At 40.1% G+C, this 23,496-nt stretch overlaps 1 protein-coding gene across 21 annotated transcripts in view; it reads left to right on the top strand.

Annotated features, from left to right (window-relative positions):
• Positions 1 to 23,496, top strand: part of TMCC1 (transmembrane and coiled-coil domain family 1) — a 151,933-nt gene that overhangs the window by 71,002 nt on the left and 57,435 nt on the right. The window contains exon 2 of one of the 21 annotated variants that reach the window (XM_065933934.1): positions 2,475 to 2,674. The exons of the other annotated variants lie outside the window; for them this stretch is intronic. Within the exon in view, the coding sequence (XP_065790006.1) occupies positions 2,636 to 2,674 (39 nt within the window). The 5' untranslated portion in view covers positions 2,475 to 2,635. The remainder of the gene's footprint in view (positions 1 to 2,474; positions 2,675 to 23,496) is intronic. 21 annotated transcript variants of the gene reach the window in all.

Here is a 23,496-nt window from a genome sequence, read left to right on the forward strand (position 1 = left end):
ATTTAGAGATTCTACTCTTTCCCCTAACAGCTCAATTTATTGAGGATCTTTTCAGGGTTTTTTTTTTTTTTTTAATCATTTTATCAAGGAATGAATTGCAGTCATGCATTCAAATTATATTTAATAGGCTTTATTGCATTTTAAACAATTAGAGATTTATCTTTATTTTAATAGGTAAAAAATAAGTAGGTTCCTCCTAGAATGGAGACACCATCCTTTTTAAGTCTTATGGGCTTCCCAGCTGGCCTAGTAGTAAAGAAGCTACCTGCCAATGCAGGAAACACAAGAGATGCAGGTTCAATCCCTGGGTCAGGAAGATCCCCTGGAGGAGGGCACAGCAACCCAGTCCAGTGTTCTTGCCTGGAGAATCCCATGAACAGAGAAGCTGGTGGGCTACAGTCCATAGGGTTGCAAAGAGTTGGACACAACTGAAGTGACTTAGCACATGTGTGTCTGACACTTTGAGGATGTATATCTTGTTCAGTTATAATTGATATTTAGTTTGTACTTAAGTTTGTAGACTTTTGACTTTTTTTTCTAGTTCTTTTTCCTGTTTACTCTTTCTATTTTTTGTGGAAGTGGGGTTAGCAAGAATCTTACAGCAGTGATCTGGGATTCTAGTTGCTTTTATCAGAAGCACCTCATGTTTAATGATACTGAATCTTGGGAATTCCCTGGCAGTCCAGTGGTTAGAAGTCCGTGCTTTCACTGCCAGGAGTGTGGGTTCAATCCCTGTTTGGGATTAATTCTGCTTTCCCTGGAGAAGGTTGCTGAATACTTGGTTTCTCTCTTTGTAGGAGAAAAGTGGAGGTAATGGTACTCTTACCTTTTAAAAACAAAACACACAGAACTCAAGTTCTTTGTCAGCCTGCTTTCCAGTTGGAATTAAATTTCAATCAGTTAGTTTAAATATTAGGTTGCATTGCATACTCTGAACTTAGATACGAAGAAGGCTTCACTCTCAATCAGAGGTGTTGATCTAATAGTCTTTTTTTCAACTTTGGAGTTTCACAAAAAAAGTTTATTTAAATATGTGCAGTCCTTTTCTATTCAAAGTTTGTAGAATAAACTTTTTATGTATGCATTTTGGTTAGAGAAATTTGTTAGAGCCTTGGCATTCTGATATTTTTTTGATTTGGTATGTCTTTTCTACTCTTCCTAAGGTACTCTGAAATGTGTTTGTCATATTTTAGATGAATTTTTAAAAACTGTTCATCATATTTGCTGATAGTAGAAACAGTGGTGTGTGATACAGGCACCGTTGAGAATATCCAATGCATGAAGATCTTTTCAGACTTGTTTTTCATTTTTCTCATTTGAAGAAGAAATTTAGAGACACTATATGGTTTACTCATAGTAATATTGAGATTTTTAGAGAGAATACCCCTGCTTTACTTATCACAGTTGGATTTTAGTACCTATTTCACAGAGTTGTTTGAGAAGTCAGTGGGATGATAGATGTGACATGCTCAACACAGTAACCGCACGTAGTAGGTTCATTTCGCAAAGGCTTTATGTAGCCTGACAGGTGTCATGTGTGACAGGGAGTTGAGAGTCACAGGCTCAGGGAAAAGTTAATATATGCCTCCAAATCCTGCCTTGGTCAGCTATGAAATTCATTCAGAAGTAATGAAAAATTTGCAGAGGAGCATATGGTGTGGAAAGTTTCATTCAAATGACGCTGTATCCTTCCATCAGCCATCTGGAAGCAGAATCCAATAGACAGGAAGAGATCAGTAAATGACAGCAAAATACATATGTATTTTTTTTTTTCTTATCTTTGACACTGCCCTCACCATTGCCATTTTTTCATACCTTTCTACCTTCATTAATTCAGCCGGAGTTGTTCCTTTTTTGTGTATGTAGACGTGTTGTTAAAGTTACTACCTTGTTCTAATGAGAGAGGGCGAGCATCCCAGGAGATAGCTTAGGTTGTTTTTAACTTCGTGACGAAGCTAAAGTCGCCCCGCACCTGACATTCTTGCCCCGGGCCCCTCCCCGTGAGTAAGAGGAAAGGCTTGGCCCATCGCTTAGACAAAGCCGGACGGCTGCCTGCCGAGCCGCCGGGGAGGAGACTCCTCCTCTCCTCCGAGCGGGGGCTCGTCTCCCAGGGTTTCGCCCCGCAGCCGACCTGCGGTGGAGCCTGAGCTGGGGGTGCTGTCGGGCCGCGGACCCCCGCCCCTGGGAGGCCCCGGGGGAGGAGCCGGCGCGGCCACCCGGCTCCTGCAGGCAGAGCGGTGCCTGCCGACCCCAGCGCGCCGCTCCCCCTCCCGCTCGAGAGCCAGGTTGTCCCCGGTCTCAGGTGGCACGCGGCGGGCGGCTGCCCTGGCCGGCCGGCCGGCGATCTGGTGGGAAGGGAAGGGGTGGTCCTTCTGCCCGGACCCCTCTCGGCTGACTCACAGGAAGTGCTCGAGCTCGCAGAGCCGGGATCCCGCCCTCCCTCTCCGACGTGGGCTCTGCCCTGTCTCCCCTAGAACAATGAAGGGCTTCCAAGTTTGCTGAGTCTCCCGGGCGCGTTCCTCCGGCTCCCGTGCTAGCCTGCAAGATGTTTTGCCATCGACTTTTGCAAGAAGCGGCCTCGGAAGAAGCCCTTCCCTTGGTGGATCGCTTTGTGTGAAGAGTCCTCAGGGTGACCATGGTTCAGCGCTTCAGCCTCAGGAGGCAGCTATCCAAGGTGGGTAGCTGGGGTAACTGGTGTGCGTGTGGAGGGGAGCTCGCGCCGCCTCCGGCGTGGTATCCTTGTTCTCCAGCGGTTCTTCTGTCAAGCCTGCCTCCTCCGAGCCTGAGGAGGGGCTGGGGGAGGAAGCGCTGCCTTTTGTTCTTTCCTCAGACAGACACAAAGGTTGAAGGCTGACTGCACTGGGAACCCCAGATTTTGTTTCCCCCAAAGGGGAGCTGTCATCTGAATCTGGAGGAAGTTGTAGTCCGCTTCTCACTTAGGGTTTCCAGAGTGTATGCGGGGAAGAGAGAATAGTGGGTAAAAAGTGCCCATGTTTAATTAGCAATTCATGCAGCCGCTCTTGACCAAAATGAGAAAACCTTATTGGTCTGTGGAATCAGTGCTTTTGTACAAAAATTAATATTAAACTGGGGAACGCTCCCAGAAAATAGTTTGGTAAGTGTGACCAGCATGACGATGTTACCGTGAGTGGTGGTATTAAGAAACTCACATACTCCTTCATTTAAGGAACAGGTGACAGGCAATCACAGGAAGGCTCAGGAATCAATTTTTACAGAGTTGTGCTGGCAAAACACACTTCATGTGTGCAGCTTTGGGGGAAAACTTATTTTAATCCGAGAAAATAAAATTGAAAATTAAAAAAAAAAAAGCAAAGCTTTCTGAGAAGAGGGGCTGCTCATTTTATGCAGCAGCCTTGGCAGCGGGCAGCCCTCTGCTCACCCATTCACGGAGCTCTCTTAAGTCAGTGCAGACTAGTGAGCAGAGAGGTATGCGAAGAGTTGAGCTTATTTCAAAAACCATTGTTTTAAAAGCTCTTTTTGAAAAATGTGGCGGTTGGGTGGCTGGATTTGTGTCAGAGTTCATTCTCTTCGTGCATGCGTGCTAAGTCACTTCAGTCCTGTCTGACTTCCTGGGACCCTATGCACTGTAGCCTGCCAGGCTCCTCTGTCCAGACAAAAGCTGAAGCAAATAGTAAATCAGTAGGTATTCTACACTTCCTTAGTGGTTAGTCAGAATTGTTAGATCCTGACAAGCATTACTATCTTAAGAGGAAACCTTTAGTTCCTCACAGGTGACCTCAGTGTAAGATGTGTGCATTCAAGCAGAAATGAGCAAGGCTTTCACCTCCATCCCTTTGTCAAAAGTCATCTTTTTTCTTGGATCTCCAAACTGAACAAGGACTTTTTCAGAATATTATTATAGAATAAATTTTCCTTGCTTCCCTTGTCCTCATTCCAGGTGTATGTGTGATGAGAGTGAGGAAACTGGGAAGCCTCAACATTTCTCCCTAACAACAAAAAGAGTCATTTTTGTTTCTCCTTCAGGCGAACTTCCAGAACCACATGTTTTCAGATATATAGTACAGCTAAAAAGCGGAAGATGTGTAAATTGTCAGAGCACTGACATTTCTGCATAAGAGTTTTTTAAACAGTTGAGAACTAGGTGATAAGTTTCTAATTAGGAAAAAACTGCTCTCTAGGTATTTTGCTATCATTGTTTCTCTCCCAATTATTTTGTGAACTTTCAATATTCCTTTCACTCTGTACTATACTCTTGACCATGGATTATAGGGGAAACAAAATGTTCTTAGGAGAGCTAGGAGCACATCTTCTCTATAACATGAAGAAATAAAAGGTACAAATTATATACTAGAAAATAGATACAAATTATACAAGAGGTAACCTCTTTCAGTTCTTTTTTCTAACATCCCTTTCCATTTTAACATGGTTTCTGCGTCCTAAACTGGATGGTCAGCACCAAATCTAAGGAATTTTGTTTTCTATCAAGAGTCCTTAACATAGTAGTGAATTGAAAAAATGCAATACTGAATTGAAAAAATAATATTCTTAATTGTTTCAGTCTGTATGGCCCTGAAATTGGAGGAGAAACTGAAAGGCTATGTCAAAAAAACTTTTTTTTTAAACTACAGTGAATGCACTCTGCCTCTATTCTGTCTTTTTGGCTAAACCCACATTACCTGAAAACAGAGGCCCTGTTGTACCCCCAGTACATGGTATTTCTAGCACACATTGAACACTCAAAGTGAAATTGGCTATTTGCAGGTCAAAAACAGTTGAACAATGGTAGTTTCATATGATTCCAACTTTAGGAACAAGTGTTTTTTCCAATAAGGAATAATTTTTCACAAATATAGCTTTGTCTTAAAATGATCTCACTTTAAAAAGCAATTTCCTATCTTGACAAAAAGAAATACTCAGATGATCATCTTTAAATTTTGTTGGAAATTTATTGAAAGAAAATATTTATACATGTTTGCAGTGATTTCAAACCCAGTATCTAATTTAGATGCTTTTTACCTTTGATAGTCATGTTTACTTACACTGTATGTTTGCCCTAGAATATTAACTTGATTCCTCCAGGCTAATGGATATTGACATCTGAACTAAGTAAAAAAGGAGGGAGTAAATTAAATAGATGAAGTAAAAATCTTCATTAAAAAGAGACATGCTCAGTTGTCCTCTTTGACCAGATCCCAGTTACCTGTCTCAGAAAAGTTCTTTTTCTTTGCTACCTTAGTTCCTTTCCCTTGCCATTTTAGATTATTTTCTTCCTTTAGAGTTTTCTCACATGTGACTTCAAAAATGCTAAGGAAAGCTTTTTTCTTCCTCCGCTAAGTCCTCGTCATGAGCCAGCCGAAATAGTCTGAAACTTGCTAATTTGGACATTACATTTAATTCTCTTAATGATACTTCATCTTAGATGATACCAACTTCATTTTGCCATTTAAGAAACAGGTTCAGAGAAATTCCTTTTCCCAGGATCAGCCAGAGATAGTGTCAGGTTCAACTTAGGTCTAACTCCAAGCGCATTCTGTTTCCCCACGCTACCTGCCTCCTAAATTTCTGGCATATTGATTGGTCTCCTGTCGTGGTCTGAGATCTCTCTCCATGTATACAGAAAACAGCATGGTAAATAACTTAGGTAATTTCTTTGGAGCAACCCCATAGGGCTGAAATTAATGTTCGAAAGGGTTTGAGTTTATCAGTCAAACTTGGTAAGTGTCTTCTACAAAGTTATGTTATTTGGCCAGAGAAACGTAGCGATTTGAGTAAAATAATTGATTTAATAAAGCCATATTAAATGTAATTGAAGCTTAACTGCATGTACTTACAATGAAACGTTATAAACTATATTGCCTTTTTGAAAATGTCTATTAAGGAGAATTTACTATTGAGTTTCTATAATAATGTTTAATAATGTTAATACAATGAATTAAACATTCAGAAAGTCTTATTTTAACTCATTCTGGCTCTGTTGTTGTCCCCCCCGACCCACCCCACCAAACCTTTTACATGGGTAATAGAAAATCAGTCTTTCCCTTCTTTTTCAGGAACTTTAGGTTTTTAGAAGGTATGATAAATACTGAGGAGGCTTTGAGAAAATAGCTTTCAGATTGTTTCAGTAAGAATAGTATACTTTTATTTTTTAATGATAATCATTTCTGTGAGTCATAAATAAAAGTTATATAATTGTGAACTCTTGCTTCCATGTCTTTGCAACTCTTTCAAATCCCTGCTTCCATAGGTAACCAGTTTCTTGTTTAGCCTTCTACCCTTTGTGTATATATAAGAAAATGTGAATGTATATGTTCTGATCTTTCTAAAATGCAGGATATTGTTTATTCTAAGATAATAGCTTGAACTTTGTTTGGGGTTCATGTTTGTTTTCACATTTACAAGGGGAGGCTTACTTTCTTTAGGACAAGTAAAGCCACACACAATGTACTTTCTATATAAAAGATAATTAAAATAATAGCACATCAAAGATGATTTGATTCTTTTTCATTCATACCACATTTCTTTCCTACTCAGTTGGAGATCTTTCTTTGGCTATATTAAAATTTTTCATATGGTGAAAAACATAGAATATAAAAATACTACCAGTAAATTCTGGGTTGCCCTGTGAAGAGATTAATGACTGAGAAATAGGAGACATGGGACTTTTTATCCCCCCCAGTTAGTCCGTTGACTTATTTATTGAAGTTATTTAATTCAGACTTGTAGAGCACATGAAAGTATTTTTGTCTAAGCATTTTATTCTTGCCCTTCCTACATTTGAGACTGCCCTGTTATTTGGTGTCAGTTTGGTACCAGCTTAAGAAACTTAATATTTAGAGAAGTGTTGATCATAATCTGAATTCTTAATAAAAAACAGTTATATTCTCAAACATAGTTTCCTTTGAATTTCCGTCTGCTTTCTTTGGGTTTATGACCTCTGATAACGCACATGATTGATTTAATCATTCTATGAATGTATAAGAAATAGGGATTCTTATTTCCATTTTAAGTAAATTAATTAAGATCTTATAAAAGTATTTTGACGGCTTCAGTGGTAAATTTTATGTATTTTTATCACAATTAGAAAGAAAATACTTTGAACCCCTCTAAAGATTGAAGGCGGGAGGAGAAGGGGATGACAGAGGATGAGATGGTTGGATGACATCACCGACTCAATAGGCATGAGCTTGAGTAAACTCCAGGAGTTGGTGATGGACAGGGAGGCCTGGCAGGCTCCAGTCCATGGGGTCGCAAAGAGTCAGACATGACTGAGCGAATGAACTGAACTGAACTGAAGGATAAACACTTTATCAGTACAGCAAAGTGTAGTATTTTTTGTATAGGTATGGGAGTCAGTACCAGATGGATGCTTTTAAGTAATGGAAATGTGTACATCTCTTTTTCATGCTTTTAAAATTGAATTTTCTCTAAGTTACTTCAGACATCAACTCATTTCATACTTCGAAATATAATGGTTTATTTTTGTATTTTGCTGTCAGTTAAATGTTACATCTTCCTGTTAATTGTTAACCCACTTTTAGGAGGCTTAAATAAGATAGTAGTGTCATCAGCATTATAAGATCATTCTGATACATTACATAACCAAAATAAGAAGACTGATGGATGCTGCTCTACTGTTACGTGAAACGAGACCCTTGTCAAATCAGTTCCATATATTGTGGATGTCGTGGTAATAGATAAGGAATAGAGCATGGCTTTCCTGTTCAAATATATTGGCAATAATAGGCTGAAGTAGAGAAACTAATTTAAAAATACGTGTATTCTATGATTCTGAAATGTTTTCATGATGTTGATACCAGTTTAAATTTTAAAAATAACAAGTTATTGGCTGTAGATCTGAGAGACTGGAATATGTTACCAAGAGAAGATAGTAAAATCTCCTTGGGAATGTGTTGCTTTTTTGTTTTTTAAGTACACAACTTTCATTTGGTGTTGCCTTGAATATCATTTTCCTAAGTGAGATGGCTGTATTAAATGACTCGATTAGATTCTTTGAAGTTCGAACATGTTTACCAAGAGCTGTTAGTTTTGAAAATCAATAAGCTGATATCCTTGAAAGCACTTGGAAAACTGTGAAGCACTATATTAAAGAGTTTACGATTATAGTGTTTTCATTATTCTGTCATTCTGTAAGTGTATTTGAAAAGAAATGATGGTTCTTTAAAACTATATTTTCAAATAGGCACACATACACACACACCCTTTTTTTGGTACACGTAGACCCCTCTATCTTTGGATAGGTTAACAGTGATTGCCTCTGAGAAGAGGACCTGGGAAACTTGGGTTAGGGGTGGGAAGGAGACTTGGTTTTTAAAAATTATTTACCATGTATATACACTTTCTTAAATAATAGTCTGAGTTAAATGTGTTTAAAGATCAAAATGTATAATTAAATTTCAAGTTCATTATTCTTCAGTGAAAACCATTGCCAATAGTTTACTTAAAGGTTAATGGTTGAAAGGTGATATTCTTCTGGGCTTGGAACTTTATCCCAACCATCCATGTTATTCTCAGATTGAAGATAGCTTTTGCATGTAACACAGAAGTTTGTAATACAGGGTTGCTAACCCTTTAAAATTTTTTTAGATGAACCCGTTGGGAGTAAGTTAACCATACTATTCTAAAAACCATACTGTTTATATACCGTTTGGGGAATGGTATATAAAGGCGAGAAGACATTTTACTTGTTATAGCTGTATATAGAAGTTGTATGTAATACCTACTAAAATACTCTTGATTTGGCTTACATGAGAAAATTAAAAGGATTTGCCCTTTTGGACACCCTTTGGTTGGCGAGGCTAACCTCTGCTGTATACATGGACCTGTAACACTCCTACTGCAAAACATGCTGAAGAAGAAGAGTGCAGGTTGAACTCGGTTTACGGTAGCACAGGGAATTGCTATTAAATTTCAGTCTGTTTCCAGCTGGTGTTTTGTAAGAAGCAGATTACTTTGTGTGTATTAAAAGTTTAGTGTTTGAGAAGAATCCATGTTAAAGCCAGCAGTGTCTAAAATCCAAAGGTAACATAAGAATAAACATTTCATAGCTTTCATTTTCATTTGATAAAATTTATCCCCAAAGTATATCTCACTGAAGTTAAGTGAGCTGTGACTGGCTGTGTGACATTAGACAAGTAATTCGACCTCTCTGAAGCTTTTTCCTCATCTGACAAGTGTCATCGGGGATCCCTGAGAGATGTAAAATTATGTGATCTGTTTGTGAGCTAGATTATAGTCCCAAGAAAAATGACTTTAGATCGCAAATGCCAGAAAAAATATCTAGTTGTATACCAGTAGAGATCTAATTTTATACAGTTATTCTTAGCTAAAGTAAATAAATAAGTTTATGACTTTAATGGATAGGCTTAGAGTTTAGATGCTAGCCGACTCTGGATAATTCAGATTTGAAAATAGCAAGAGAATTACACTTGTTAGAGTCTGAGCGCTGAGATGATAAACATTTCCTCTACCTCTTCTTGTCAGGAGAAAATTTAAAATTTCTCTGTGGTAACAGACATTTCTTATAATGGAAATTTACCTTATACACAACAGATTTATCTTATGATGGTGTGTTGGAATTCAAGTCCTTTTTCTTGAATAAAACCCTCTCCTCTTAAGGAAAAGTTCATTGTAACTAGGGTGGGGAGTGTAAGAAAGGTAAAAAACTAAAATAAGCTTTTTATTTTTACAGACTAATTCTTCCCTTGAACCTGAGGTGGGCTTGGGAATCCCCATAGAGGAAGTGAGATTTTAGCTGGATCTAAAGGATTTAAGGGCTTCCCTGGTAGCTCACACAGTGAAGAATCTGCCTGCAATGTGGGAGACCCTGGGTTGAGAAGATCCCCTGGAGAAGGGAATGGCTACACTCTCCAGTATTCTTGCCTGGGAAATTCCATGGACAGAGGAGTCTGTCAGACTACAGTCCACGAGGTCGCCAAGAGTCGAACACGACTGAGCGGTAACTTTCACTTTCAAAGGATTTGGATTAGTGGTTCTCAACTATCCCTTCCCATTTAGCCCCAGTGTATTAATACTAATACTGTAAGAATGTGACTTAGGCTTAAGGTAGTAGTAATACTTTGGGGGGTGAACTGAAAAATACCTCACTGTTCTGATGCATGCTCCAGGAGAACCCCTTCCTTTGCATATCATTGATGTCAATGAAGGAAGGACAGGAGGAAAATATTCCAGGAAGGAGGCAAGATTACCAGGTATGGTTTTAAGAGGGAGAGCTATGTCATATTCAATACCTGTTAGTGTGGGGGAGTTCTAATGTGAACATCCTTTAAAAATCTAATCCGAGACTTAGTTTATATTTCCTGTGGGGAAATTTAACCAAAGTAATGAACAGTGTGGGCTTCCCTTGTGGCTCAGCTGGCGAAGCATCTGCCTGCAATGTGGGAGACCTGGATTTGATCCCTGGGTCAGTAAGATCATCTGGAGAAGGGAATGGCAACCCACTCCAATATTCTTGCCTGGACAATCCTATGGCCAGAGGAGCCCGGTGGGCTACAGTTCATGGGGTCGCAAAGAGTCGGCCATGACTGGGTGACTTAACAACCAACCAACCAATAAACAGTGTTGTCATCCTAAATTCCTTAATGTCTATAGAGTGAACAGAGGGGTAAATTCAGGAAACAGTCTTCCAGATAATATATGTGGGTTGTTTAATATTTCCACTTAGTATTACGTATGGGATTTTAACTGCAGAGTCTCAACATACTTCTCTAATGTTCTTTCCCTGTCTTCTAGTCACTTGGTGAAATGTACATTGAAATGATGCACAGAGCACCTGAGTGTAATTGCCCATTCTCTCTGGGTTGCAGTGTTTCTGTGTATGTCTGTGTGTTGAGACTTAGGAGATTAGCCATTAAGGTTGGTTTCAGTGAATACTTTCTCTTTGGAGAAAATTGAGAATGTGACCCAAGCTATTCAGTGTCTAGTGGTGAGTGAGTATTTTAGTTTCGAATCTTATGAAATGACGTTATTGATCACTGTAATGAGATAAGACCCAACCCTTGGGACTTCAAGAAATTGTAGGGCAAAGAGTAGAAATTCTGTGTGTATTCTGATTCGGAGAGAACCTGGAACTTAGTAAATGGAGGTTGTGTATGAAGGTGAAAAATGACCTCACGTCCTACTGCTCTATTCCTTTACTCAGACCACTCGAGCTGTACCCCCTTTCTTGCTGTTTTCTCAAACAGCCTTGGGTCCTTTGAATTTGTTCTTCCTTCCCTCTGTAATCCTATTTCTCCAGACATCTGCTTGGATTGCTCTTGTATATCATTGAAGTCTCAGCTCAGAGGTCACCTCTTCAGCAAGGCTTTGGCTATTTTCTTTAAAACAGCAAAATTGCTCCCCCCACCCCCTCTGCCACACCCACACACACTTGTTCCCCAGCTCTTCTTATTTCCCTTCTGAGTTTCTTTTCTTTTTCCCCTCTGGTTTATTTATTGTCATCTGTATTTTCTTACTCTGCCCCGCACCCCCATCATGTAAACTTTATAATAAAGTTTATGTAAACTTTATGTCAGTCTATTTTGTTCATGTCTGTATACAGGAAGACATGCCTTTCAGTCTTCTTTTTTTGTTCGGTTGCATGTTGGAATATAGAGGCCTTCCCTCTTCACCTTATGAATAAAGCTCGGTGTCAAGTGGTGATACCCACTTTTCATAAGAAAAAGTGATCACAAAAGAAATGTTACAGCTATACTGACTATTGGGAACTTATCTGTGTTATGTCTGCATTTTTCCTGGACTTTGGAGATACAAGAAGTTGTTCCTCTGTAGATTTTGTCATTTAGACTTATGCATAAAAACATCACTACTTAGAAACTAGAATCCTAATGAAACTTCCTTTCTCTGTTATTCAGTGAACAAATACATTTAGGTATTTAGATATTATAATATGGAGACTTTTAGGAACTGACATCTCTCTGTCGGGCTGAACTGAGAAAAAGCCCTCATACTTCATTCTTGACCTGTCTCTTGGTTTGATAAACCTACCCCAGCTGTTGTATTAACCACAAAAACACATTTGTGTTTGAATATACTAGTGGCTTCCAGACTCACCTTGCCTATTTTTTAATTTAAGAGAAAGGGCAAACGGCTACAATAAAATAGTTTATCTTAAAGGACAAACTAAATGGAATTCCCCTTTCTGGCGTCTAAATTAGCTGAGTTTTTAAACTTTTCCTTTTCTGCCATTGAAGTTGTCAGGAATGCTCACGCTTTAGTTGGTAAGTGGAAGCACTGTCTACTCCTACCTTCCATATTTCCTGTGTCTGTTCTCAGATACAACAAACGAAAAAGGAAATGACATATCACAGCTCATGATAATCAGATTGTATTGAGCAACCACCTGAAAAGACATAGGAAGGATGGCAAACATTCCCAATAGATGCCTTCTACCTTTTTTCCCAAGTCCTTCTCCTCAAGTAAACATAGTTCTGTGAGAGTCAAAGGAGTCAGGAGTGAGGGAGACTGTTGTGTCTGTCAGTACCGCTCTCATCCTATGGCTTTGAGGACGTGGAAACACAGAGGCCTTGACTCCGGCATGACTGTTCGTTTCACTTGAGTCACTTCCCTGCTCATGCTTTGCCAAGACCTCCAGTGTGACCTCTGTGTTGCTAAATCCAGTCCTCGGTTCTCAGTTCTCATCTTGATTTTAACATGTGGCATGCTGGTCGCTCTGTCCTCAGTGAACACTCTCTTCACTTGGCTGTCAGGATATCATACTTTTGGCTTCTCTTCCACCTTACTGGTCCTCACCAGTCAGTCTCCTTTCCTGATCTTTTAATTATGTAGCTATAGCCTAGGCTCAGTCCAGTTTACTACTTTCTTAGCGATTTCATCCAGTCTTACAGTGTTAAGTACCATTATATGTTGACACTTCCCAAGTATATAATCTCAGTCCTGATCTTCTCCTTGAATTCCAGACCCATATAATCAGCTGCTTGTTTGACATCTTCATTAGGATGTCTAACAGATATTTGAGACGTAATAGGTCCATACTAATCTTCTGGTATCCTTTCCTATCCCTGGTTCCCTTGCGCTTCTCCTTCACAGTTAACACCACCTCCACCCTTCAGGCTCAAAATCTTTGAGTCACCTTTGATGCCTCTTTCTCACTTCCAGTTTATCAGCAAACCCTCTTGACTTCACTTGTAAACATATCAAGAATTTGCCAATATCTGTTCTCTGCTGACACCCTCTTTTACCTGTATTACTGCATTAACCTCCTAACTAGTCTTTTTAGCATCTACTTCTGCCCCAGTAGAATTTATTCTTATCACAAAAGACAGAATAATCCTAATAAAACTTAAGCCACATGGTATTATTCATATGATCAAAACTCTCCAGTGTTTTCCTTTGTCACTCACTTGTACGTGGTCTTTAGGGCCCTACACAATCTGTTTTTTATTAACTCTGACTGCACTAAGTTCAGTTCATTTGCTCAGTTGTGTCCAACTCTTTGCGACCCTATGGACCGCAGCACGCCAGGCCTCCCTGTCCATCACCAACTCCCGGAGCCTGCTCAAACTTGCGTCCATGAGTCGCTGATGCCATCCGGCCATCTCATTCTCTGTCGTCCCCTTCTCCTCCTGCCTTCAATCTTTCCCAGCATCAGGGTCTTTTCCAACAAGTCAGCTCTTCACATCAGGTGGCCAAAGTATTGGAGCTTCTGCTTCAGCATCAGTCCTCCAATGGACATTCAGGGTTGACTTCCTTGACGCTGGCCCTCTAGCTGTTCCTGGGGCGCACCGAGCACTCCCCTCCCGCAGCCCCTTTGCACTGTTCTCTACTGCCTCCTGGGTTCTTCTTCCTCCAGGGGCCACATCACTCAGGTCTACCTTAGGTGTGGTCCTGTCAGATCTTCTTAGTGAGACCTTCCCTGAGCACTCTAAAATATCAAATTAGGATATCGCCTTGTTTTGTTTTTTATTCCTACCATTTATTACCTTTAATGTACAATAACTAATTACTATACAATATACTAATTTATTTATTCTCTTTCCCCCTCCCTGCCCTCACCTCAAGAATGTAATTCCTTGGGGAGTGTTTGTCTATTTTATTAACGTATCTTCAGCATCTAGGATATGGTAGATGCCTAGTTCCTCTTTATTGAAAACGTGAATGAATCATTTCTTTGAAAAAAATGGAAGGAAAGAAAAGAGCCATCCTGAATTAAGAATGTAATATTTCATGGAACATTGTATTTTATTGTTGAGCAGAAATCTTAGTGTGTAACTTTTTAAAAGTGGTTTCATCATTTCCCTTGAATGTAACAACAGCAAAGTAACCTTTTGCCTACTCTTCTTTTAGCTTTTTTATGAATAATGAATCCCTAGAGATTTCTTCTTGCCAACAAGAAAAATCAAAGTTATTAACTCGTATTTAGTTTGATCCTATGAATTAGATAGAACAAATGTTATTGTCCTACTTAGTAGATACATAAAATAAGATTGCAGTGTCTCATAACTCTTTTGTTTTAGTTAAATTCATATTAACACAGAAATAGCTCCTCTCTTGGTAGTAAATGCCAAATTCCTTAAGTAGATTGAATTCTAGTTGGGATGATAAAGCATGAAAGAATATAAAACTAAGTTTTACTTAATTGTGTCCGAATGTGGGCTGTGTACGAGTGCCCTGAGAACTTTGAGAGGGGAAAATAAGCTAGGAGAGCTTGCAGAAGATGGGCTTTGAAAGATAGATGGGTAGAAAGCCAGTGAGCAGAGAGGAAGCAAAGAGTCGGCCAGAAGATTATTGTCTTTTTCCTTTTCTGCAGTATTCCTGGAATCTGTAAGTCTCACACATGGTTTATTTATTGAATGAAAGAATGAATGAATGTGATAATGAGCATTATCCCCTACATGATCAGTGACAACAGTTTGGGGAACAGAGTACGTGTTGGCAAAGAAAAAGTACAAAGATGTTTGATGAAGCCAAGCCTGGAAGGTTTTGATGTCCAGATAAAGATTTCAGACTGGTTTGATTGAGTGTTAGCAATCCAGCCCATATTCTTACTAAATATTTACTAAGAAAACCCATGATGTAAATAGTGTGCTCAGAAGTTTTGTCTAAGATTATGGCTCCTTCCAATAGAACTTTCTGTGAGGATGGGAATGTATCTGTGCTGTCCAGTGTAATAGCCACTTATCATATGTGACTGTTGAGCCTTGAACTGCAACTGATGTAAACAAGAAACTGAATTTTAAACTTAATTTAAAAGCCACCTGCAGTTAGTGGCTGCCATATTGGACAATGCAAGAGAATATTGGATGGTTGGGAAAGTGAACAAACTAGGACTGAGAAAACAAGTAGTAGGCTTTTAGAGTAATCCAGCCATGAATGGTGAAATTTTAAAAGGGAGAGTATCTGCCGTCTAGAAAGAAAGGGTGAAACAGACCACCAGCCCAAGTTGGATGCATGAGACAAGTGCTCAGGGCTGGTGCACTGGGAAGACCCAGAGGGATGGGATGGGGAGGGAGGGGGGAGAGGGGATTGGGATGGGGAACACATGTAAATCCATGACTGATTCATGTATGGCAAAAACCACTACAATATTGTTAAGTAGTTAGCCTCCAACTAATAAAAATAAATGAAAAAAAAAAAAGAAGGATCTACAGGATTGAATGAAAAGGAGATGAAAGAAGGAAGACTCAGACTCTCATAGAATCCAAGACTTTGGGTAATGAGGAATTGAATTATTAGGGAAACAGGATATTTGGAGCAAGCTGAAGGGTGGTTTGTTGGTTTGGGTGTAAGTACAAGTTTGGGTGTATTATGTCTTTGATGAAGATATAAAGGTTAAGTGGAGAGACTGTGTATTTAGAAATAGAGAATTTGGGGTTACAGAATTTGGTGGTGATATTAGCGTAGAGATAATACCTGTAGTCATGAATGGAAGAGCTTTGAGCAAATAATAGAGGAGTGAAGGTGGTGATTAGTGTCATATAGCAAAGAGAAAAAGATGAAGGCTGATTGAATTTAGTCGTGAAACTATAGGTTTAGAAGAGGAAGAGACCCTAGAGATTGTCATCTAATCTGTTCAGTTTACAGAAGAGGAAAGTGCTCAGTGATGTGAAATGAAATGTTTAAATGTACACAACTTGTAAATGTCAAATGGAAGTCTTGAACCTAAATTCTCTGCTGACCCCTTCAACTTACTTCTTTTCTCATTATGTGAGCAAAACAGAAAAATTTTATTGAGGAATATAATTTCAGTAGACTAGGTGGGAAGCTAGTTAACAGACCGATAAGCAGAAAATGGGATAGAGAAATGGGATTAGTAAGTGTGGACAGCTTCTTTAGGAAGCGTGGCAGGGTAGGGGTGGGGGGGGGGAGGGCTTGAAATGGGATGCAATTGGAAGAAGCAGTAAAATCAAACCAAAGTGTTTTTTTGGTTACAAAAATGTCGCTGAATAAGTTATTCTGGCTTGACAGGCAAGGGATAAAAGTGACAGAGTTGTCTTCCCTTCCTCTTAACTGCTGCCTAGGAAGGTGAAGTAATTGACTCAGACTATCATCAGTGGAGTCAGAAGTAAGTAATCCTTAGGTCTACTGAAACTATTTAATGACCAAACCTTCTGATTGTGTATATACAGAAAAAAGTCATGCCTTTCTGCACGTTAGTCTCTTCTGGTTTAAAGTGTTGATTGTTGGTGTGACTGGCATTTTACTTGGAAAGATATGACTTCATAATATTTCCTGTTCTTCAGACCATTTGATCCACTAAGATCTGAAAGGAATTCAGAGAGAGAAATTTTTAGCATGAATACTTTGAATATGTTCTTTTTATAACTTTTAATTATCTAACCACCACTATTTGAAGATATTTCTCATGACATTAAGGAACCAACCACTATATAAATTAAGAAGACTCTTGAAAGCCCCTTGGACAGCAAGGAGCTCAAACCAGTCAGTCCTAAAGGAAATCAACCCTGAATTCGCTGGAAGGACTGTTGCTATAGCTCTAGTATTTTGGCCTCCTGATGCCAAGAGCTGACTTACTGGAAACAACCCTGATGCTGGGAAAGATTGACGGCAGGAGAAGGGGGTGATAGAAGGTGAGATGGTTGGATGGCATCACCAACTCAATGGACATGAATTTGAGCAAGCTCTGGGAGATAATGAAGGACAGGGAAGCCTGGCATACTGCAGTCCATTGGATTGCAGAGAGTTGGACACGACTGAGCAACTGAACAACAAACATAAATGAAATGTGTCACAGCATGTTCATTGTAGCTCAGTAAAGCTAGGGTGAGGGAGAGGAAGTTTCCCTGCTTCTCCACCCCCAAAAGGTATCTCAGGTGATCCTTTTTTACATCTATGAAGTATGATGTCACATTACAGAGGGAACTTCTACTGAAATGGTGATCACAGACAATGAGAATGTAGGTTGGTGAAAAAGGAAGAGCTTAAGATTTGTAAGGACCCAGAAGATTGACTTATGTTATGGTTGTTATTAGAAAAAAATGTTCTTAAGAGACTTACTAGGCTTTCGCCTTATGTAGACAATTAAAAGGTAAATGTAAGATTTCTTTTAATTTTGCAGTGATGTCTTAGAACTAACAACTGACCACATAATTTGAAGCTAGGAATTACATCTTGGTGTTTAACTTCTGCTCCCAATTTATTTCTGAGAGCACGTGACCACTGTTGGTTGACTTACCGCTGCCATTAGTCTCTGTGTAGTATGATGGGGGACACTGTGCTTCTGCGGTAAGTCATTGAATTCCAAACAAATTGCCAAATCAAGATACAGTTGTTTGGTGCTAGCTTCTCAGAAACAGACATACAAAAGAAAGCCCTGATAGAGTGGAATTAGGCTGTTTGATTACCTTTTTTAAAAGGGAACATACTACCTTGAGATGTAGTACACTTCTGGCAGTTATGCTTTATTGCAGGGAGATGAGATATTGTGAAATTCAGCTTGTTTCAGAGGCAGAAAGGGAGAAAGTGTCTAGCCTAATTGCATCAGTGGGTAAACAAGGGCAAAAGCACAGCTGCATAGTGATCCAATCCTGACTAGGGTTTCTCCCCCTTACTTTCCAGTTGCATGTTCTTTTGACCTTCATATTAAATGAAACTTGTGCTCTGTTTAAATTTTGAATTGTTTTTTTTCCTTATTCGAGACCTTAGTCTATTAATACACTCTAGTAAATAGAATGTTTACCTGAAAATATTCAGAAGCCTAACTGCTGTAGTTTGCCTTTAGAACATTTCAGTGTAGAAGAATGTGTCTTGTTTACTTTTTGCTTGCTAAGCGTGTATAACCGGCAGAAGTTATTTAGCTCCACTGCCCACATGGTCTGGACAAAAGAACCGGCAGTCTGTTCGAGAGGAACAAAAGAGAAGCAAAGAAAATAATTTTCCTTTGGCTGGAAGATACCAGTGCAGCCTTGATCTCTGAGGTTTGGACACCAACTGAAGTAGGGAGAATCAATGGGAAGTAGTGTGTGCTCTGAGGAAGGAGGCATTCCGGCTGGGGGTTGGATCGCATGGCATGCAGAATAAAGGTTCCTGTTGGTCCGTGGTATTTCAGCCTCATGTTCCCAGTTGGAATTTAAGTGAGAAATACTCGGGCATTTTTCTCATTTAGTGTTTCTGAGGAATCTTGTGTTCTTTCTGCTCAGCGGACTTTTTTGTTCTTTATTTTAAAAGAAGGGAGCCTCTTGACTCTAAAGGGGATAATCAAGCAAGATAAAGGTGCAAAAAATGAGATCTGACTGAACTGTGAAGCTTTTTCTTCTAATTTGTCTCGTCTTAGGAAAGTCAGGAAGTCTTGTTCGGGAATAAGATAAGCCCAAGGAACTTGTGTTTTGAGGGGAAAGGCAGGTTTATGGTCTTTCTCTGAGTGGTATATGAGGGGTGGGGAATTCGAAGAGCTGTGTACTAAGGTGAGTCGGGTTGACCTACTTTTAAGTCACTTCTGCACTGCTGCTAAGTCACTTCAGTCGTGTCCGACTCTGTGCGACCCCACAGACGGCAGCCCACCAGCCTCCGCCGTCCCTGGGATTCTCCAGTCAAGAACATGAGTGGGTTGCCATTTCCTTCTCCAGTGCGTGAAAGTGATGTCACTCAATCGTGTCCGACTCTTCGCGACCCCATCTACTGCAGCCTACCAGGCTCCTCCGTCCATGGGATTTTCCAGGCAAGAGTACTGGAGTGGGTTGCCATTGCCTTCTCCAAAGTCACTTCTGTACCTGTGCTGAAACCAAACTGGAATCTTGGGAAAAACCTTGAATTAGTACTTGTCAGTAGTTTCTCTATAAAGAATCCTATCCTTTTGCTTATTTTAGTATTCCCAGAATAGATAATGAATTTTTAAATCAAATTATTCCCCAAGGGAAGATTGCTGTAAATTGCTATAGTGTGCTGCAATTTTTTTTTTAATCAGTGAAGGGAAGATAGTTTTATAATAGTAACTGTGATTGATTAGATGCCTGTTGTATTTCAGAAATTATACTCAGCACTTTATGAACAAGATTTCATTTAATCTTCTCAGCAGTTGTGATAATTAAGATTCGGATTGGGACTTGCCCATAGCACACTTGGAGAAGATTGTATTGTGTACCAGTCTTTGAATAGTCATTAGTAGCGTTTGATCTATTTTCTTGTTTGATTTTATGTCCCAACTCCTAGCATAGTCCCTGGCACGTGGTAGGAATATATGTCTGACTTCAGTGATACATGCTTCTCCTTAATGCCAAGCTGCCTTTCCAATAAAGAGTGTTCTTCTTCAGTGTCCAGCACTTTGGGAGTATCTCCTGGTTTTCCTTCTTTATCTCTGGTCTTCCATTTTGTTCCTTTGTGTGTATAGGCTCTCTTCTGCTCGTCTCTTGGGTGTTGATGTTCCTCTGGGCTCTGTTTTAAGGGCTCTTTTATTCTCTGTCTATACTTCCCGTGGGCAATATTTGTTTTCTTGGCGTCATTTGTCATACACACGAGGAAGACGCCCAAATCAGGGGCCCCAGCTGAGCTTTTCCTTCTGAGCTTCAGTTCCATTCATTTTGTGCATTTATTCATTTGTGAATTCATTTGGCAGATGTGTTGAAGGTCAGGTTTGTACCATCTCTACAAAGTAGAGCAGTGAAAATATAAACAAGATTTCAGTTCTCATGGCATTTATGATGTAGGGAATAGGCAAATAATCGAGGTTACAGATTGTAGTCCAGTAAGTTGTGCAATGTGGAAGGGGGTGACTAGAGAAGGACTCTTTGAGGAGGCAGTATTTGAGATGAAATTTAAAGCAAAGACGTGTGTGTTGAGGGAAGAAAGGGGAATAAAGGGAAGTGAGGCAGTTCCCTAGTGCAAAGATTCTAAAAGCAGAGAACTTGGCCAAATAAGTGAGAGCAGTAGATAAAAGAAGAAAAACAGTCAGTATCATGGAGGAACTTTTTGGCTGTTATAAGGAGTTCAATTTCATTTTAAAATTCAATAGAAAGCCCTTCAGGGGTTAAAATAGGGAGTAATATGATCTGATTTATATTTTAGAAAGATTACTTACAGCATGGGGACTAGGTAATAGAAGTGGATATATGGCAACCATCGAGAAAAATAATGATGCTTTGCAATATGCTGGTTAACAGTGGAGATGAAAAGAGGTGGACAGAGTTGTGCTATATCTTGGTTTTTGAAAGTGGACTTCAGAGGATTCGGTGATGGATTGAATGTGGGGAACAGTGCTGGTTGCCTGCTTCATGTCTCTTCTGGGATCTCTCCTAGTCACTCGGTGTTTAATATGGTCAAAAATGAGTTCGTCTTCCCCGCCCCTTTCCCCAAACCTACTTCTTTCCCAGTCTTTTCTTATTAAGGGTCACCCCCTGTGTACCCAGTTACTTATGATGGAAGAGGAGGCTGTATTGTCAGTTTCTAATCTTTCCCCCGTCACACCCTCACCCCCTAAGCAATAGAAGCCATTGACCCTGCTTGCTAAACATCTCTCAGATAGCGAGTATTTGAGTGCATGCCTCCATCCCCAGCGTTGCACCTGAGTTCTGACAGCAGACTTCTAATGGGTCTCCTTACGTCCTTTATCATGCCCCCTTCTAATCCATTCTGGATGTGCGTGCATGCATGCATGCTGTGTCGCTTCAGTCATGTCCAACTCTTTGTGACCCCGTGGACTGTAGCCCATCAGGCTCCTCTGTCCATGGGATTCTCCAAGCAAGGATACTAGAGTGGGTTGCCATGCCCTCCTCCAGGGATTGTGGCTGTTCAGACAGATTTAATTAAGGCTTCCCTCTGCCAAAAGTTCTTCACTGGCTCCCTCAGGATAAAGTTAAAACTGCCCTAGCGTAATCTGTAGATCTTTTTTTATGACCTGGCCTCTGCTTACCTTTTTAACCTCATGTTTGCTATCCACCAGCCACTCTAAATTACTATTTTTTTCCTCTCTCAGTCATGAGGAGTCATGCTGTGGCTATTTTTGCATTGATTTCCCTCCCCTTTCCTAATCCTGTCACTACTCATTCTCCAGTTTCTATTTCCAAGAAACAAGCAAATGTATACAAACTCCTGAATGTCCTTTGGGTCTCAGCTTCGATGTCATTTCTCCAGAGAAACTTGGTGGCCCCCCAGCTCTAAGCCAGTTGCCCTCCTTTGGTGTTCTCTCGGCACCGCGTACTACCTGCCGTCCACCAGGCCACTGTCTCAGAGTTTTGAATTGCCCTTGTGTTCCACTAGACTCTGGGCTTAATGAGGGCAGGGGTGAAATCTTCCATGTTCACCATTATACTTCCACCTTCTAGATTCTTAATATACATTTCTTGAAGGTAATCTGTGGTAAGAAATGTATATACTAATAGAACATTCATAGCATTTTGGGCTGTGATAATTTATTCTGCCTACTGACAGTTTTATGGAAAGAATATTCAATATATATGTGATTCATAAATAGACTGATACCTCAGGCTAAATGACAAAGTGGTCAGTACCCCGAATAATAATATTCTCTGAAATGACCCTCAGACATTTTCACAGGACCCCAGCAATCCTTGTGTAACACAGAAGTCAAGAAATTTTCTTCTCCAGACCTAGAATCATCTGTGTTCTTCCAAGGAGCCCTGGTTCCTTTAGTGAGAAATAACATTTAGGGACCATTCTGAGCACTAAGTATGCTCATTGCTTCTGTCTTGTGCCAGTATGACAACTGAAAACAGTTTAATATTTCTTTGTAGTTCTCTTGATCTTTAAGGTACAAAGTACAGTAAGAATATATTTTAAACTCACTTGAAGTAATTTTGGGCTTCCGTGGTGGCACAGATGGTAAAGAATCTGCCTGCAGTTTAGGAGACCTGAGTTTCATCCCTGGGTCGGGAAGATCCCCTGGAGAAGGGAATGGTAGCCCACACCAGTATCCTTGCCTGGAGAATCCCATGGACAGAGGAACCTGGCGGGTTATACAGTCCATGGGGTGGCAAAGAGTAGGACATGAATTTTTAAGTTTTTAGTTTCTTCTTTTACTTTTTCAAAATTTTCTGTTTACTTACCAACTTGATACTGTTGGGCTTGTTTCATTTCACTTTTTACATTTAGAGGGTTTTTTTCCCCATTCTGATTGAATTTGATTTTATAATAGCATAAAACATTTACATGGTTCCAAAGTCAAATCTGCAAAGCAGGGTACATTCAGAAAAGTCTAGCTTTTTAACTGCTCCCACACCCACTTCAAGCTCTGCCTTTCCCGTATCTCTTTTGCCTGTGCACCACATAAATCTTTGTAAACTGTCTCTCGTGGTCTCAGTCATGCCATACAGTCTTCAGTTGCTCCCTCTGTACTACAAATGAAGCTCATATTCCTCAGCTTATTGGTTAAGTCATCTCATGACATAGGACAATTAACCTAACTTCATTAGCCAGTGAGCCTAGGGTTCAGCCAGACTGAATCGTTCATTGTTTCCTGTACAGGCTCCGTATTTGTTCCCTCTTGCTTTTCACTCAGGTTTTTCTTACGGCCCCCGGATCACTTTATCTTCCCTTTCCTTTTCCCGCTCACCCCCAATCTCCTTATTCAAGTCTTAACTATTCTTTAAGCCAGGATCAGCTGCTTCCCTCCTATCAAAGTTTTCCTCTACCATTCCCTAGGGCTTCAGTCTTCTTGCCTGGAAAATCCCATATGAACAGAGAAGCCTGGAGGGCTGCAGTCCCTGAGACAGGACTTAAGGACTGAACAGCAGCTACCATTCTCACATTCCTTACTGTGGACGTGTTGATTTCTGAGAGTGTTGTGGTTGGGGACAGTTAGAGTTAAGGAGTAGAGTACTCAGAGAGGCACAGAGTTTGATCACTTGTGTTCTGGTATAATCACGTTGACAAAAACCTCAGAACACACACATCTTCTTAACTGACTCATCTCCTCTCCCGCAGGCAGTGCCTGTGATGCTCCTGTTGTTGTCCACATCTCTTCATTTTTGTTAGAGTGCTTAGGAGGCCAGAAATGTAATTTTAGTTTTAACCTAATTATAGTCCGTCTTTTTAGTCAGGTGTACA

Source organism: Muntiacus reevesi, chromosome 4, assembly GCF_963930625.1.
Source record: "Muntiacus reevesi chromosome 4, mMunRee1.1, whole genome shotgun sequence".
Lineage (NCBI taxonomy): Eukaryota > Metazoa > Chordata > Mammalia > Artiodactyla > Cervidae > Muntiacus > Muntiacus reevesi.